A 19,556-nucleotide genomic window follows, 5' to 3' on the forward strand; every position below is an offset into this window, starting at 1 on the left:
CTCAGCCAGTACACAAGATCCTGGACACAAAAAACAATGATAAAATCTATAAAATATCTTCTCATTTCTGGCAGGTGAATGCGGATGCCAACAGGCTGAGCCATGCTGGATCACGGCCTTCCCTGTCCCACGGCGGCCCACAGTATCCTCAGATAGCCATGAACAGCTGCAAGTACAATGGGGGCATAGTCAGACCACTCGGCAGTCTGGGGGCGTCCCGGAGGAACCTAGCAGAGCTGGACTCTGAGACACAGCCTTTGCAGACCCTGCACTCTTCCGGCCTGGAGGTGGTGGTCTCCAAAGGGAACGGGGAAGACCCTAGTAAGCAGTCCAGCGAGAACCTTGTGAGGCAAAGACCATGCAGCGCTCCGCATAAGAAGAACAAGGACATTGGCTATAAGCTCGGGCACCGGAGGGTGCTGTTCGAGAAACGCAAGCGCCTTAGCGACTACGCCCTGATTTTTGGAATGTTTGGGATTGTTGTCATGGTGACGGAGACTGAACTCTCCTGGGGAGTTTATACAAAGGTAAAAGTTCCTCAGACATGGATATTCTGAAGTTTTGAGTGGCCTCAAAGAGTTTTTGTACACTTAAAGGGATAGATCACCCTGAAATGAAAATGAAGTTATGATTTACTCACCCTGGTGTTGTTCTAATGCCATATGCCCTTCTTTCTTTTATGGACCACAAAAGGAGGATTTAATAAGGATCATCCATATAATGAATATATATATATATATATATATATATATAAAATACGTCTTCCAGATGTAAACACGCACATCAAATAGATGTCTCTGAGATGTACGTGTGCAATCAGAGTGAAAAACAAACTGGAATTTAATGTATTGTGTAACGAAGTTGTTGACCTTGGCCGTTGAGCTTGACGTGCGCGTGCGTGAGACTTTATTTGTACCGCACAGTTCACTCTGTCTCGCCCAGAAAAAGCACACAAGTTGTGAGAAATCAAGATTAACAAAAACACGACATGAAATACAACTCTTAGATATCCCCAGAAAGTCTCCTTGTACTTTCTTCACTGAGTTGAATATCTCTGGACTAGAACTCTGTTTGTCCGATGACAGTCGGAAAGACAGTTGACAGATGTGAATGCGATAACTTCTTGTTACGACGAACACAGCAAATATATTCACCTCAGAGAAAAGGTACATGAGCTGTATTTCATGTCGTGTTTTTGTTCATTTTGATTTCCAACAACTTGCGTGCTTTTTCTGGGCAAGCCTTACGGAACAAAAATATATGGGAATATACTGCAAAATATAATGCGATATATTACATAATACATTTCCATATATGGGAAACTAGTGCTTATATTTTTCAATATACTGCAATATATGCATTGACCATGTATGGCTATATATTGATACATATAAAATATATATAAATGAAGACAAAAATAGCATTACATTTATAAAGTTTTATCCTTTATTGTGTACATGTACATACATGTTCCCATATAAATGTGAATGTATTGTACACACATATATACACACATTCATGGAATGAGTTACAATCAGTGGTTACAACAGACTTCTAGTTCCCAGCATGTTTTGCTTCTGACTGTTAAAGGAGAGTAAATGTTAAAATTAAGTGCTATTTCCTGTGTTTTGCTCAATATTGATATAGGGGGAGATCTGTTAGTGTTTAAAGTTGTATTATTTTGGAAATTTAAAAGGTTTTCTGCTATGTGTGAGTTTTTGGGTTTACCATTGTGCTGAAGAGTAGAGCCTGAGGTTAGGTTTATGATTGGCTGAACACTATTAAGACTATAATAACTTTATTTAAAAAGTAACAGCTGTGCACGCTATAGCACAGTGATAGTCTCTTTGGTAGAAACTTTAGTACATGCAGGTGAACTTGAAAATATGGGACATTTAAAATGTAAATTATTATAAAATATAAGAAATGTGTTACATAATATATTGTACCATATATGTGTTTATACTGCATGAGTAAAAATATCTGCAATATATTATGCATGCAGTACCATATCTGATCACATATAAATCTATATATTATGAAGTATATTACTGAATATAAAATTACATACATTATGATATATTAGTAAATATATTATCACGTATTTTTTAAATATATGAAAAGCGGCAATTCCTTATGTATTATTCAATATATTGTAATATATTTACGCAATGTATTGTTCTGTATATATTCAAATATACTGTTAAATCATGTAATACATTGATCATTCATATATAGGGAAATATATTTTCTTTCCATAAGGGAAGACAGAGTGAACTGCGGTGCTACAGAGTCTCACAAACACGCAATTTATGCAGTCGTTCAGAGAAGCCCAAAGGCCATGGTCAAGAATTTCATTAAATAATACATTCAATTTCAGTTTGTTTTTCACCAAATGCTATTATATACCCCCAGAACACTTGGAATATATGGCACGCGTTGCATGGGATCATTCTGTGATACTTTTGTGTCTTTTTTTAAAAAAAAGTGTCTTTTTTTTTTAATTTTCTTTTGTGGTCCATAAAAGAAAGAAGGGAATAGCATTAGAACAAAATCAGGGTGAGTAAATAATGACTTCATTTTCATTTTAGGGTGAACTATCCCTTTAAGTGATTCTTAAAATGTCTGAATTTCATTGCATTAGATGAAAAATATCTAACAAAGTGCCAAGTAACCTTTTGCAAGCAAATGATGCTAAAGATTTTCTCAGAACTAACTTTTTTTTTACTTTTATGACTTTTAGCCAACTGGTTCCTAAGATGGTTTGCTGGTCTAAGCTGGTCTTCCAGCCTGGCCAAGGTGGTTTAGATGGGCGACCAGCTGTTCTTTCCTGTCTGACTAGCGCAAAAGTACCCCCCAAAAAACCCAAAAACCTAAAACTAGCCAACAGACCATCAAACCATCTTAACCGGCTGGTAAAAGATGGTTTCTTCAGCAGGGTAACCACAGGTGTTGTTCATCACATTAACTTTTATAATGTTCCACTAACGTTCAACAAATAGAAAGTGTTTTGAACAATATTTCTACTGTTTTATTATTGAAACCAGTTCTGCTAATTATTTTAAGCTAGTAAAGTAGTATACTAGTTTCAGTAATTGAAATAAAGTTTAAATAAAATGGAATATAAATATTAGATGAAAAATTGAACTTAAAAAAACTTGCATGTTGCCTTGGCAACTAATTGAAATAAATAAGTTGGGGTACTAAAATTACTACAACTAAAACTGAAATAAAATAAATTAAAGATGAATAGAAATATATATATATATATAAAAACTAATAATAAAATGGCAAAAGCACATTAAAACGGAAAATATAGCTAATTAAAAATATTAATAAATACTATAATACTAGATAAATAATACTAAAATAACAGTGTATGAAACCTAACAAACATATTTTATGAAATTCTTTGCTTAAAAACTGTTCAGAGTGTATTTCTTTCAAATAAATTACACTTGATGATTTGTTACTTGATTCAAAGGCTACGTTCACACTGTCAATTTTTGGGATTGACAACCGCATTTACTTACAGGTGTGAGTCTTGAAATGTCTCGCTCACACAGCAACTTACAGTACACTGTCTGTATGAACATGCAACGAGAGTCAAGCCCTTATTCTCTTACTAGTAACCATAATGACAGTGACCAGCGTAATATTAAAGATGGCGATGTCCATAAAACTGAAAAGTATTATCACTTTTGACATGACAAGTGACTAATTGAACCGCGAGTTCATCCATCAAAACTTAATTAACCAACAGCAGCATGTAAACACGCGCTGGCCGGAGTCTTTAAGTGTTGCACACGCGTGTCACGTCCTTTGAGACGTCTCGCGCATGACACGGCATTTGAATTTGGAAAAGAAACTCAAACTGATGGGAGCCGCTCCGGTGGAGAACAGTGACTGGATCTAACACCTTAAGATGACAGCGCGAATATTCCGAGAATGCGGTTGTGAGTCCTGAAAATAACTGTAATGTGTGTGAACATAACCATTTTTTTTTTTGGTTTGTTCCAAATGTTCAAATAATTTTTGAGGCTGCTGTATATGTAACTGCAGGCTATTGGCAGTTTGCCAATAAACAAAAAAAAAACAGACTTCTAAACTACAGTAACTTAATTAGCATGACTTTCCTGTTCAACCTGCTTCACCAATAAAACCATGCTGGTTAATCAGCATTTTTGTAAAGAGAATGGCTGATCCACAAGCTAGACCAGCGCTCAACAGCATAAACCTGAACCGCCATTAAAATTCATGCTTGTGTAAGATGGTCTTTTTAAAGAGGGCAGTGATGTATCACAAGATATTACGTGTTGACCTCTGCAAAATTAGCTTTATACAACTTATTTCATCCTTAGTACTTTGATTCATACCATGTAATTAAATGCTACAGCATATTGAAGTCTGGGATTGATCTATTTATGACCGTTTAAAAACACAAGGATACATTCATCATTGACATATGCTACTTTGTGTGCACTTGCTTAATGGATAGAGGCATCAAAGAGCATCAATCAATGAAATCTTCATAACACGTTCTTGACGGTTACATCATGTGTAATTTATCATATAAGCATTTTTTTCACTTCAAGGTATAGCTTCTATACAAAAGGGCCTGAATGAGCTAATAGGCCATACCCTTAATTATATCCTCACTTAATTATTTAAGGGACCTTAATGGGTTCAGCTATAGTAAGAGCAGGAGATCTTTACTTAGAGTCGTACTCATCAGACCTTCAAAAATGCTATTTTGAAAGAAAAGATGATTGATGAAGCTAGGGCTGCTCGATTATAGCAACAATCATAATCATGGTTATTTTTGGTCAGTGTTGAAATTGCAATTATTGGACAGGATTATATGATCAAAGCCTTATTTCTTAATACAAGTAATTTTAAATATCAGTGAAATTTCACAATTATCGATTCTTCAGCAAAATCTAATACTAGGTTAACTAATGTAAGAAAAAGGTCCTCAAAACAATTACATAAGACAAGTAAACAATCAGCAATACAATGAGAACAAAAAACTAATTACAAACAAAACAGACAAATAAATACAATGAATTCAAAATAAACAGTGTTTTTCAGGAAGTTGTACTAACAGTGGTATTCAGCCTACAACAAAAAATGTAATAATCAAATATAAAATAACTACATATAACACTGCATTGTCTTACTGTGCAAATTAAATATAGATTAATCCTTATTAAAGTTATTTAGTCAAGATCAGTGAGTGATTTTCCTTTGTCATTTGTTGTTTGTTTATCAGTAATGACAGACAGCAGGTATATTAGGCTGCTGTCACTTTAAGAGCGAATGCACGGATCCAATATACTGTTAAACACTAGTTTTCTTTCTTAACTGTGTACGTTTACTTAAGATATAACCCACTGTGTTTATGTGAATACTCTCCAAAAAGGTATTTTGACTTTTTTTTTTTTTTTTTTTTTTTGTTTTTAATTTTTGACATTTATACATATCCAAAGCCCATTTGCTTATCTGCATTCGACTCGTAGCGCACACAGAAAGCCGCCTGGGGAAGAGTGTCTCTTTTGCAGCACTTTTAATAACACTGTTTTACAGCAGTCACTTATTTGGCTGATTTGAATGTTAAGTTTTGGTTTTATGGAGAAATGAAAGCGCACCTCTGTGAAGGAAAGGAAGGTGCGCTGGACGGAATGTGGCAGCAGCACAATAATCATTTTACCTCCATTATCTTGTTTTCATAATCGTTGGAAGCCAAAATCAAAATGACAAAAATCAATTACTATTAATCTCTTTTAAGCACAGTAGGTCACCTTGTCAATGTAAAGGACTTTGGGTTGGTTCAAAGTCTCTGTTTAGCTCATTTCCCAGCCGGACGGTTAAAATCGTTGTCTACAAGGTGTGTCATTCTCAAATTGGGCAACAGTAAATCTGTTTGCTTATTCTTTTGGCCTAAGTGAATGGCTGGCCCTGGAGTTAGTTAGACAATCCCTGGAGTGGAGCTTTCTTTTTTTTTTTACCTTCCCCTAAAGCATAGTTCAGTGCCTTAGCCAGCACATCATGTTCCAGTGTATCAGCAGAGTTAGACAGGTTTAATGAGCTCCAATTGCAATAATCTCATAATGAGGATTGTCATCCAGAGAGAAAGAACAAAAGCTAAGATTGAGGGACAGAAAGAGATGATTGTTGTAAGTTCATCTTCTAGTCATGATTGTGTGTGAAAAAAGTTTATACTAAACTTATAGATGTGCTATGTGCGGTAAAATCAGCGTTGGCTACATCTGTTGGAATTCTATAACCAGACCAGGTTGGAAGACCAGGTTTAAAGGGTTAGTTCACCCAAAAATGAAAATTATGTCATCAAGGACTCAACCTCATGTCGTTCCACACCCCTAAGACCTTCGTTCATCTTCGGAACACAAATTAAGATGTTTTTTTTGATGAAATCCAATGGCTCAGTGAGGCCTCTTTTGAGAGCAAAGCCACTGAATCTCTCAAGATCCATAAAGGTACTAAAAACATTTAAAACAGTTAATGTGAGTTCAGTGGTTCTACCTTAATATCATAAAGCGACGAGAATACTTTTTGTGCACCAAAAAAAATTAAAAAATAATGACTTTTCAACAATATCTAGTGATGGCCGATTTCAAAACACTGCTTCGGAGCTTTACGAATCAAATCAGTGGTTCGGAGCGCCAACGTCACGTGATTTCAGCAGTTTAGCCATTTGATAGGAGATTCGAATCACTAATTCAAAACAAAAGATATGTAAAGCTCAGAAGCAGTGTTTTGAAATCGCCCATCACGAGATATTGTTGAAAAGACGTTATTTTGTTTTTCTGCCGCACAAAAAGTATTCTCGTCGCTTTATAATATAAAGATAGAACCACTGAACTCATATGAACTGTTAAATATGTTTTTATGGATCTTGAGAGGTTCAGTGACCACTGAGCCATCGCATTTCATCAAAAATATCTTAATTTGTGTTCCGAAGATGAACGAAGGTCTTACGGGTGTAGAATGACATGAGGGTGAGTAATTAATGACATTATTTTCATTTTTGGGTGAACTAACCCTTTAAGATGGCAGTACAGACATTTATAATGTTACAAAAGATTTAAAATAAATGGTGCTTTTGAACTTTCTATTCATCAAAGAATCCTGAAAAAAGTGTAACACGGTTTACACAAAGATATTTATCAGCGCAACTGTTTTCAACATTGATAATAAGAGATGTTTCTTGAGCAGCAAATCAGCATATCAGAATGATTTCTGAAGGATCATGTGACACTGAAGACTGGAGTAATGATGCTGAAATAAATTAAATTTTAAAATATATTAAAATATAAAGCAGTTATTTTAAATTATTTTATTTTAAATATTATTTCACAATATTACTTTTTTACTGTATTTTTGATAAAATAAATGCAGTTTTAATGAACATAAAAAACCCTGTATAAAAATATTACAGACCCAAACTTTTGAACAGTAGTGTGTGTGTGTGTGTGTGTGTGTATATATATATATATATATGTGTGTGTATATATATATATATATATATATATATATATATATATTTATGAGGGATAGACAAACTATATAATGCTATATATAATATATAATGCTAAAATCTGGAAAACATCTTAAACCAGCCTGCATTCTAAGATGGTCTTCCAACCTGGTCTGTTCCCTGGTTATATATACAGGTATATATTAACATTTTCAGTCATGATGTGAATTTAAGGGCTGAACCTGGAATGCTAATTTGCCATTTTGGTTCCCTTGGGAATTTTTTAGACTAGCGGTTTTTGATTTATGAGTAAAAGTACTTTAAAAGCACAAGTTGTATACACATGAACTACAACTTTGACAAGGATGTGAGTTTACATGCTTGACAAATCAGCAAAAGTGTTGTCAACTTGTTAGCAAATTAGCAACATTGAAAAAAAAAACTGATTAACATTTACTTTTAAAGTGAAACTGTGTGTAATTTCGGTTAGAACAAGAAGTAATATTAACCACAGACCTTAATGTGCTCTTCAATTAAGTAGCGGTATTCTAAAAATTAAATTCTCAAAGGAATCTAATGCTAATTCTTCCTGGTTTTTAGGACTAAAAACTAAACGGCTCTTTACAGTTAGCTTTCATGCATCAGAAATAAAAAATAATGAATCCTACAAAGTTGAAACTCCACTAACTGCTGTATGTTGCATTTAGCACATGTTTAAGACTTGTGCTCACATACTGTAGCTGTCAAGAAATGGTGTTTGTCTATCCCTCATAAATACATTTGCTCTTGTGGAAGACTCTTATCCAAAGCGACAATGCATTAAAAGCATATGTTTTCTCAGTATGCATGTTTCCTGGGAATCAAACTCTCATGACTGGCATTTCTAGCACAGAAAAAAAAAAAAAAAGAGGTCAGCTGCATTGAACATAAATTTAAACTAATGTTGTTATTTTTTTTTTTTTACTGTCTCTGCAGGAATCCTCATATTCATTTGCACTGAAATGCCTTATTAGCCTCTCCACTGTAATCCTACTCTGTCTGATCATTATGTACCACGCACGAGAGATTCAGGTAAGTAGCCGACTCAGCCTTGGAAGCCATAAACTAGTGAAGAGACTGAGACAGGAGCGTAAAAGATTACAGAGGAAACACTTATGCCAATTCCTAATGACTTATAGTAGCAGCAGAATGAAAACTTGCCCTGGCTTTTGTAATTCCTGATATCTGCATTCAGTGTCTGTGCCATTTTACCTATCCATTAAAAGGTCTTTATGGAAAAGACACTGATTTTGATTAATGATAGTATTACAAGTGGGCTTATGGCTAATAGGAGACGTAATTTAATACAGGCCTGTCAATCAGTTGGTTTGTGAGCATTATTTAATGACTTGGAACATCAGATGATGGTCAAATTGCAGAATGGATGAACAATTACAAACCTTTATTCCTGATTACAGACTGTATATGTTACAATCACTGAAACAAAAGAGAAGAAAAATCCATATTATAGTCTAGGGGTGTAACAATATATCGCAATACAAAAATGCAACAATATGTACCGTGGATTGTGTCGTGAGAAAAAAAGTTCACAGCTTACAGAGTTTTAGTGTCAGTACTACATTGAACTACTATATAGAATGTTGAATATAATGTATAATAATGCAATGGGGGAATATTTGTGGGTCCTGATAATGCCAAATATCTTGTATTACCAGTAAAAAATGGCCTACATTATTTTAAATATATCTAGTCGATGACAGAGTGCAAGCATATTCATATTTTTCTGTATTTTCAGCTTCAGAATCATGAATATTACTATATCAACATTGTCCTGTGCATTGGGTTACCAGCACCAAGTCCAAGCCTATTCATTTCCACCCCCAATGTAATACCAAATTTAGCATTTTAATCAACAGTTAATTTTTTTTAACATTTTACCATACAGTATGTCTTGAAGTATCATAGTAATATTGTATCATGAGTTCAGTTTCGTGATATGTATCGAATCGTGACATGAGGGTGTCGTTACATCCCTATTATAGTCATAATACTAAAACCACAAAGAATGTTTTTATATTATTTATATATTATCATATTAGACTATAATAGTAAGTAAAGTTAATTAAAAAAAGGTTTGTTTGATGCAAACAGTACAGATTACTAAATTGTTTTAAGTAAGTTCAACAAATTCTTGGACAATAAGTAAATTTAACTAAAAAAGGTTAATTGGAACAATTGTTAGGTTTTACAGTGCTGTTCAGAGAATTTGTTAATTCCTTAAAAATTTTTCTTTGTCTAACATCTAGCTCTTCATGGTGGACAATGGAGCAGATGACTGGCGGATAGCCATGACGTACGAGCGTATCTTCTTCATCGTTTTGGAGCTGCTGGTGTGTGCCATCCACCCTATTCCAGGTCAGTACGTCTTCACCTGGACCGCCCGCCTGGCCTTCACCTACACCCCGTCTGTGGCGGATGCAGACGTGGACATCATCCTCTCCATCCCCATGTTCCTGCGGCTGTATCTGATTGGCCGGGTCATGCTCCTGCACAGTAAGCTCTTTACGGACGCCTCGTCACGCAGTATCGGAGCCCTCAATAAGATCAACTTTAACACACGCTTTGTCATGAAGACTTTGATGACTATCTGCCCAGGCACGGTCCTGCTGGTTTTCAGCATATCATCATGGATCATTGCTGCCTGGACAGTGCATGTCTGTGAGAGGTGAGATAAACCTTTGATTTCTTAAGAAACACTGTTTGTACCTGGAGTATTGAAAAAATATTCCACCCGAAAATGAACTCAGCCCTTATGTTGTTCCAAACCTATATAATTTTCTTTCGTCAACAGAAACACAAAATGTGAATTTCTGGGAAAAAAAAAAAAAAAATCCTGGCTGCTCTTTTCTCTTTTCCATATAATGTAAGTGAATGGGGACTGGGGCTGTCAAGCATTAAAATAACAAAACAAGCACAATGAAAGTTCATAAAAGTCCGTTTGACTCATGCACTATTTACCATGTCTTTTGAAGTCATACAATAATTTATGTGATGAACAGGTCGAAATTGTAACCTGGAGCCAATGATGCTGACATGCTGTTTTTGTTATCTGTATGACCTTTGTAGTCCTTTTCATAGTTTACTAGAAGTCTTTAAAGGGACCTATTATGCCCCTTTTCACAAGATGTAATATAAGTCTCTGGTGTCCCCAGAATGTGTCTGTAAAGTTTCAGCTCAAAATACCCCACAGATCATTTATTATAGCTTGTCAATTCTGACCCTATTTAGGTGTGAGCGAAAAAACGCTGTTTTTGTGTGTGTCCCGTTAAATACAAATGAGCTGCTGCTTCTGGCTTTCCAGAAGAGGGCGGAGCTTTAACAGCTCGTGCTTCGGTTGCTCAACAACAACAAAGCAGGAGAATCTCACACAGCCAAAATGAGGATTGTCAGTAACGGTGTTCAGCCTTACATTGTTCAAACCGGAGTCGGACACTGATGGAGAGACTCAGGAAGAAGTTACAACTTTTAGAATGCAACTGGACGTTTCTGAACGGTTAGTGGATAAATGTATGTAGTTGCTGTGGAGTTAATACCCATCGACTAGCTTGTGCCGTCATGTTAATCTTTTGTGCAAAACCTGTGTGGACGCCCACTATGAATAGTGTACCTGTTTGCCAAACAGAGCAATACACACCAGGCTAACGTTTATGATTGCTATCAAATGCTGTGAATGGTCTATTATTTTTTCCAAAATATTGCTCTGACAGAAATACTCTTTTTTTTTTGTTTTTTTTTTTTTTGTTTTTTTGTTTTAGCAGTCGAGCTTGCCAGGGTCAACTTGCAGGCTATCCAAGCTAACGAGACTCTAAATAGTGTTCTGTGCTCGTCTGTGCAGCCAACGACAGAACAGTGAACATGCTTTGCTCGAACTTTTGCCATGACGTTACAACTGGTACGCTGTTTTCGCTTGCAAAAACAAAATGCAAGGGGAGCAAAATCTGGGTGGCTCATTTTTTCACATGCTTGCAGAGAATGGCTTGCCAAAACAAAGTTACTGGGTTGTACTTTTCCACATTTTCTGAGTTGGTAGGTACACCGGGGACCCAATTATAGCACTTAAACACAGAAAAAGCCAGATTTTCATGATATGTCCCCTTTAAATTTCAGTCTGTTCCTCACTCAAAGCTCTCATTTGGCTTCAGAAGTATTGGAATATGACACATAAGTCATATGGACTACTTTTATGTTTTTGTTGTTTTGTCATTTTAAAGCTTGGCAGACCAAGTCCCCATTCACTTTCATTATATGGTAAAGAGTGGCCAGGATATGCTTTCACACAAGAAAGTCAGTCATGGGTTTGAAATAACATGAGGGTGAGTAAATAACGACCACATTTTTATTTTTGAGTGAATGATTCCTTTAACAATTTATGTATTTTTTCCCCCATCAAATGCAGTTGGTCAAGAGCCTATGTTGTTGCCTTTATAAAATGTGATGTGATGTCAGTGGCAAGCGGATGTGTGCGTGCTTCATTGTTCACGGTTTTGTTCTATGTTTCTCCCACATGGCTGCTGCTGGATAGGGGTCCAAAGTGAGTCTGTGATCTGCAAGGAAAAACTTGGCTCTTAGCATCTGCTCATCTCTCTTGATGAGCTATACTGCAAAACAGCAAATTGCTGGCGTCCTGGAAATCCCAAATTCTTTTCTTTTCCAAATTCAGATTCATTTGTTTTCTCCTATAAATGGTCGGGCATCTTATAGCCTCTATTAAAGAGGGGTCTTAGTGTTGGGTAATTACGCTTTTGAGTCATTCTTTGGATTTTGGGATTTTCACGCAGCTGACACCATGTGTCAACATGGTGGTCATCATGTTCATGGCAGCCTGTTTTTTTCCTAAAGCGCTGTCAGATATTTGACCTTTTCTGGTGCTCTAAAGTGCTATTCTTACCAAGATACCATCTTGACCTAGACCTTGGGGGAGAGTAAAGATCCAGTATGTTGTCATGACCCATAAACATAGAGAGAGCAGCACAGCTATGCTAATCAGGTCATCCTGAGCCCTTTAGCCAGGTTCTGCGCCCACTTCTTGCCCATTAGACTATATGTGCTACATCATCCACCTGCTATTTCTTCACTGCACTGCACCACAACAATAGTCCATAGTGTATATATGGGTTTTCTTCAACTATGGGCATTTTTCACTTATAGAATATAGACACACTATTCACACTCTTTGTTCACTAACAATGTCTAACAGCTGACATAAATGCATCACAGGAGAATTGCTATTTTTCCTTTTTTTTCACCATTTTCTCAGCATCTTATTATTTAATAGCATTCTGTGGATATATTTTGCACAGTTACAGTTTAAAAAGTTTTTTTCCCACATATAATTACAGTATGGTTGTGTCGACAATTAAAAATATTACATTTTAAAATATTGATTTGTTTGATTACTATAGATTTAACAATGTTTTTTCATATTTTATGGCTGAAAATAATAATTTCAGTAATAATTTCATTTAGCTGTTTTGCCTGAACTGTACAAGAATCTCTCCTTTAAGTATCTTTTTCACACTTTAACTTCTTACACTTTTTTCCACTCAGTATTACAGCATGGTTGTGTTGTTAGTGATATTTTTTGTTGTTGTTGTTTTACATGGTAATTTAGTACACCAAAGTAAAACTTTATCAGTTGGTCATGATGCAAATGATGCCACAACTGAGAACTGGCTTTTTTTTTTTTAAAGTATCAAAATATTAAAATGTAAGAATATTGTTTTGTTTTATTATTATTATATATTTTAAAGGTGCAATGTGTAAAATTTGGGAGGATCTATGACAGAAATGCAAGATAATATATATAACTATGTTTTCAGTGGTACATAAAGGCCTTACATAATGAACCGTTATGTTTTGTTACCTTAGAATGAGCCATTTCTATCACATACACAGCGGGTCCACCCTCCATGTCAAGTCGCCATTAAGCGCCGGCATGTTTCTACAGCAGCCCTAAACGGACAAACTACTCTACAGATCGCATTTCCTCACTATGTTGTTGTTCTTCTAAATCGTTCGTGATTTAGAAGCAGCTTGCATCGTCACTACGTTGAATACGCACGAAGTAGTAGTAGTAGTAGTAGTAGTAGTCGTCGTCTGGTTTATTAGAAGCAGAGACTGTTCTTTGTTAGAAGTAATAAGAAACCTCATTGTTTCACACAACCTACTCTTTGCTCTCAGACAACGACCGTAGCTTCTCTGAAAGGGAGGGGTGCAAGGGGTGTGCGCCGTTAGTTGCAGTTCGCAACCTCACTGCTAGATGCCGCTAAAATGTACACACTGCACCATTAAAATATACTAATTTTATGATGTTTGTGCCTATTTTATGACTGAAAATCTTAATCTGGAACAGGGATAAAAAAAAAACAAAAAAAAAAACAATGAAAGTGAAGTTAAAAGTCTCCCCATTTACAAAAATAAAAGTGCCCATAGTTGTGAAACACCCATATCTCCAATGAAGTTGATTTTTTTTTTCTTACCTCATTGACATTTTTCTTTTTTTGAGAATAAATCTAACAAAATGTCTATATATGTATGTATTTCATGATTCAGGTCTCATTATACCGTTTTGCTTCTCAGATAAATTTATCTTGTTTTAAGCATGCCTCGTTACTGGAAAGCAAGACAAAAATACAGAATTAGAAAATGATTTTTTGCAGTGTGGTTGATGAAAAAGTGCTGAGGACACCAACTAAGCTAATGTGCTAGTCAGGTGTCATATGCTAGCTTGTTATTTTTCTGTATTGTCGTGTTCTGTGTAAGAGTTACAGTGGCTGAATCTGTTGGAGGAATGAAGAGGTGCTTTATCAGCACCTTTGGAGCCCTCCGAGACTCTGTATTTCCCTTCGCTTCGCCCCTAAATGGCCACAGTTACTTCCTCACTTTAAATCATTTGTCGGCAGGCTAGTCGACAGGCCTCATTTAATAGCACTCAAGCTAATGAGTCCTTAGTTAAATTCATGGCCATAGAAGCTGGACGCTCACTGATTGATTCATTTGAACATAAATGTAGTTACCCTGTAGTCAGCACATGGACATAGTGTTCATGCTGTTGAAACATGGATTTGAGGGCAAGTGAAACCCTCGTTTTGAAACTTTAACATCATCGTCATCATCATTTTTTAGTTATTTTATCCGTTATATTTGTTTAAGGGTGTTTGGGGCGAGTGTTTCTTGAACTGAGTGGACTGTTTTGTTATGAATGTTTTTATCTGAAAGAATCAACATGGTATTCTGTTCCCTTAACCGACATTTACCATGGTAATTTACCAAAAATACCATAGTTACTGTAATTTTTGTTTCTGCTGTACAAACACTATAAGAAGCTTTTAGAACATTTCTGTTTACTTTTGATGATAATGGCAGCAAATATCAAATTACCACAGTTTTATTCTAGTAGCAGTAGTAACTGACGGGAATTGTGGCTACCTTGGTAAAATTCTGTAAGGGTTGAATCTATGTTTAAGATTCTTTGATATGTACAAATGAACCTCTCGAACAAGTGTTCTCTGATTTGAGATAATGCTAAAGTGCCTTTGTTGAAATCAACTGCCTGAATGCTCTTGTGTGCTCCATACTGTCAGAGCAGTGCATTATCTGAGTTCATGGCAGCTTTGGATTTGGTTACACTGCCAGCATGTTTTTCCATATACCTTCTTTATGCTTGTGTAATGGACTATGACTTCCACAATAGTTTTACACAGACGCATTCTCCACACAAGACCGAGCTAGAACACTGGGGGAAGAAGAGCAAGCCATCTAATGGGGCCTGGCTGCCCTCTTGTTCAGAATATGGACATCACTCCTTTGAAATTATGTACACAAAGGCACCTTGATTTATATTTGGGCTGTCCGCCTTTTATCCAGTGCGGTCAGGCCTGAATATTGATATGTGCTGCTGCATTCAATACTTATTGATATTGCACTTTAGGTCCTTTTTAAGATTACCCTTCAAATGTAATTGGGCTTCTCAAAGACCCCTAATGTAAAGTGTACCTGGCCGCTGATTCGGACAGGTCATTCTTTATGTTTGAGCCATGCAACAGTGTCCATGTGCAGTGCTGTTCAAATTTCAGGGGAATATTTGTATATATACCTTTTGTGACTGTATCATTTAGTATAGGACAAATCAATGGAAAATATGATTGCAGCAGCACATCATATTAAGTAAGGATCAGAAAACCTGGAATGAGCTATGAGAATCTTTTTCTTTTCTTTGGTTCATTTTGTTTGTCATCATATGTGTATCTACTATTGTTTTTTAATAATTTATTTTAGTGTATTTAAGTAATTGAAATAATTTAACTAATGAATTAACTTAGATTTTAACGTGAACTGAGGTACAAAAATCACTTCAAGTAATTTTTTCAGTTCATTTTGTTCGTCAACATAAATGTAGGCACTATTATATTTATTAACTTATTTAAATATTTCCTTAATAATTTAAATATTATAATTAATAATTAATTTTGATTTTAAATTGGACTGAGGTACAAGAATCACTTGAAGTAATTTTTTTTCAAGTTGTTTTGTTTTCAACATAAAAGTAGGCAGTAGTATATTTATTAATTTATATTAATTTAGTTACATGTATTTAAAATAATTAAATAATATAAATAATGAATTAATTTATATGTTAACCTGAACTGAGGTACAATAGTTATTCCTTTAAGTATTTTTTTCCGGTTCATTTTGTTTGTTAACATATCGTGTATATGATATAGTATATTAAAATATATACTATAATTAATTTAATTATTTTGATTTAATATATATATAATATGGGTCATTGACAATTAAGTTTTTTAAAAGTGTAAAAAAAAAAACATAATGACATAACTAATTTTTAAGTTTTATTAAGTGTTAACAATGAGATTATGTGGTTTTTATAATCAATTAACACTGCTTTTGTCATTTTTTACAAGACGGACAAAATTTGTCACCAAAAAAGCCATTTGGTTTAACCAAAATTTCGGTTTTACGGAATGACACTTTTGGTTATACCGAATGATGATATTTTCAAACAATGCTGACAGGCTGATATCTAGCTAGCTAGCTAGTTAGCTTGCTAGCTAATTGGCAAAAGGACAATCAAACATTTTATATTTAGTAGTTTTTAAAATATTACAACATTTTCCATGTTTTATACCCTGTCACATGATACTGACCGCATGACTTGATAAAAAATGGTCCCTTTATATTAGTTACTCCGAATGACACCAATAAAATTAATTTTTCCAGACATTCTTTCTCATAACAAAGCAACGACTTCTACACATAATTTTAATATAATTTTGCACTATGTTGATATATGACGTTATAAAATCATACCAGAATAAAAAATATATACATTTATTACATTTTTAGATATTTTAATCACAAATGAAATGGCTGTATTGGCCTTTGTACGGTTAAACCGAATGACCTTTTGACACTTCAAAATCTTTAAAATACCTTTATATGCAGCAAAATATAATTAAAACTTTTTGGATTCAATAAAAGAGATCTAGTTGTACTACCTTACATACTTTGGATGTCATATCTTTGTTTATTATTATTATTATTATTATTATTATTATTATTAAAGCCTTTGGACAAAAAAATTACCCGTCACGTCATTGACCCATATATATATATATATATATATATATATATATATATATATATATATATATATATATAAAATTTCTACATTTTTAATTCACTTTTATATATATACATACATACATATATATATATATATATATATGTGTAACTCGTTCTGGGGTCACCTTTAACTTTTTCTCTTTTGAGATTTTTTCTATGAGGTATTGATTAGTCACTCTATCAAATTAATCCCAGCTTCTTTTCTTGTCATTTTATCTCATCAGATACCATGATAAAGTGGAAGTCACCAGTAACTTCTTGGGAGCCATGTGGTTGATTTCCATAACCTTCCTGTCTATTGGTTATGGTGACATGGTGCCTAACACGTACTGTGGGAAGGGAGTGTGTCTCCTTACTGGAATCATGGTGCGTCTCTCTTTTATCCTACTAATTATGTACAAATCTTACATTAAATTCTATTTTTGAGACATTTATGTCCTTGTGAGTTTATCTGCATATATTTTACAGTTATTAGTGTCCATTCAGCCATAACATATTCAGGCCATGAAGCCATTTTGTGGAGAAACTGTTAAAAAAAAAATGCATGTCAAGTCTTGCATGAAATTCTGTTTTTGAGACATTTACATCCTTGTGAGTTTATCTGCATATTTTTTACAGTAATTAATATCCACTCAGCCATAACATCGTCAAGCTGTGAAGCCATTTTATAGAGGAACTGCATGTATAAAAAGCTTTCTGAACTATCTCTCTATGATTTTTGTTGTGGTCTGTGTGTTTTTTCAGGGCGCTGGCTGCACTGCCCTAGTGGTGGCTGTTGTAGCCAGGAAGCTAGAGCTCACCAAGGCTGAAAAGCATGTCCATAACTTTATGATGGACACTCAACTCTGCAAAAGAGTGAGCATGTTTTAATATACAGAATTATCTGACATAACACTGTAGCTAAGTGAAAAACAAGCAAGTATAAAATAAGTGTTAAATGGAGCAGTCAAACTTGCTGCAAAAAGCACTTAATGCCAAATGTTGACGCTGCATAAGCTGTGGAAACTAGCCAACATTCACTTGATGATATAATTTTCTTGACAAAATCTGGCAAGCATGTCTCACCCATATCTCTAATTCACCAGAACCTTGCTGTGTCTACAATTAGTAGCACTTAAAGCTGTATTTCAGGAGTATTAAAAATTCAAAATTTTTATTATTGTAGTAAGTTCCCAAACATACTGCAGCTGTACGTCTTTCTGTCTAGCTGTACTGATGTTTTAAAATGAATATTTTATACAAGTTTCTTATTTGCTGACAGGTGAAAAACACGGCTGCTAATGTACTCAGGGAAACATGGCTAATCTACAAACACACAAAGCTTGTGAAGAAGATTGACCATGCCAAGGTCCGGAAACATCAGCGCAAGTTTTTACAGGCCATTCACCAGTACGTATATTCACAACATTTAATCTTTATATTGCTACGTGTGCTATCCACCTTTGTATTTTATTAGATGAAATATAAATCTAAAATTTATGGTGATTTAAAAACTGGATTTAGTTCAATCTCACTCGTTACAATTTAGGGAATCCACTCACATAAAAAGTTTTATATGGAGTTTTGGAAACTGGATTGAACCTTTTAGGCTGAATAGACTGAACCTCATATTTCCTTCCTAATTTATTATAATTATTTACAGCATTTTTTGTACCCGAAGCCGAATACCTTGTTTGGAGAGGAAATGATGTGCACTACAGAGCCCCTAAAGAGAATATGAGATGGGAGGAAAAAAATCACTTTCCAGTATTACAGTCATACAGCCATACAGTATTTGTCAATGACGCTCAGGGTCTGTTGCGCATTAAATCCTCTGACATGGTCCTGTCAGTTATCTCTTCTGTACTATAATGTAACCGACTACCGCAGCAAGCCTAACCATGTCCCTTTAGGGGCTCCGTAGAATGCGTTATTCATTTTCCGTGCCTTTCCGAATTCAGAATTAGGCTTCAGGCTAAGTTTTACCTGTCAGATCATGGGCTGAAGTCTTGAGAATGGCATAGACTAGGCTTTCCACAGTACTTCAGTACCAAGATGATGTTGAAAATTAAAGAAGTTAGGATTAGGGTTAGTATATTGGACAATCGCCATAATTTCATGCATAAATGACCAAATGCACCTTTAAAAAAAATTACTGTCTTGGCGAGAGATGTGCATGTATATGCAGTCGGGTTTTATTAAAGGGTTAGTTCAACCAAAAATGAAAATTCTGTCATTAATTACTCACGCTCATGTCGTTCCACACCTGTAATCCGAGAGGTTTCTGATCCCCAAGAGAAAGCAATGTAATTACCACATTCAAGGTCCGGAAAAGTAGTAAAAACATTGTTAGAGTCCACGTGACTACAGTGGT

The 19,556-nt window shown here is 35.0% G+C and overlaps 1 protein-coding gene across 3 annotated transcripts in view; it reads left to right on the forward strand.

Moving 5' to 3' along the window:
• The window catches only part of kcnn1b (potassium intermediate/small conductance calcium-activated channel, subfamily N, member 1b), a 49,203-nt gene that overhangs the window by 20,704 nt on the left and 8,943 nt on the right, over positions 1 to 19,556 (forward strand). For all 3 annotated transcript variants that reach the window (XM_051903565.1, XM_051903566.1, XM_051903567.1), the window contains 6 exons: positions 75 to 527; positions 8,474 to 8,569; positions 9,805 to 10,223; positions 17,428 to 17,569; positions 17,948 to 18,058; positions 18,465 to 18,592. In XM_051903565.1, the coding sequence (XP_051759525.1) occupies positions 75 to 527; positions 8,474 to 8,569; positions 9,805 to 10,223; positions 17,428 to 17,569; positions 17,948 to 18,058; positions 18,465 to 18,592 (1,349 nt within the window). The remainder of the gene's footprint in view (positions 1 to 74; positions 528 to 8,473; positions 8,570 to 9,804; positions 10,224 to 17,427; positions 17,570 to 17,947; positions 18,059 to 18,464; positions 18,593 to 19,556) is intronic.

Source organism: Ctenopharyngodon idella, chromosome 8 (genome assembly GCF_019924925.1).
Source record: "Ctenopharyngodon idella isolate HZGC_01 chromosome 8, HZGC01, whole genome shotgun sequence".
NCBI classification, from domain to species: domain Eukaryota; kingdom Metazoa; phylum Chordata; class Actinopteri; order Cypriniformes; family Xenocyprididae; genus Ctenopharyngodon; species Ctenopharyngodon idella.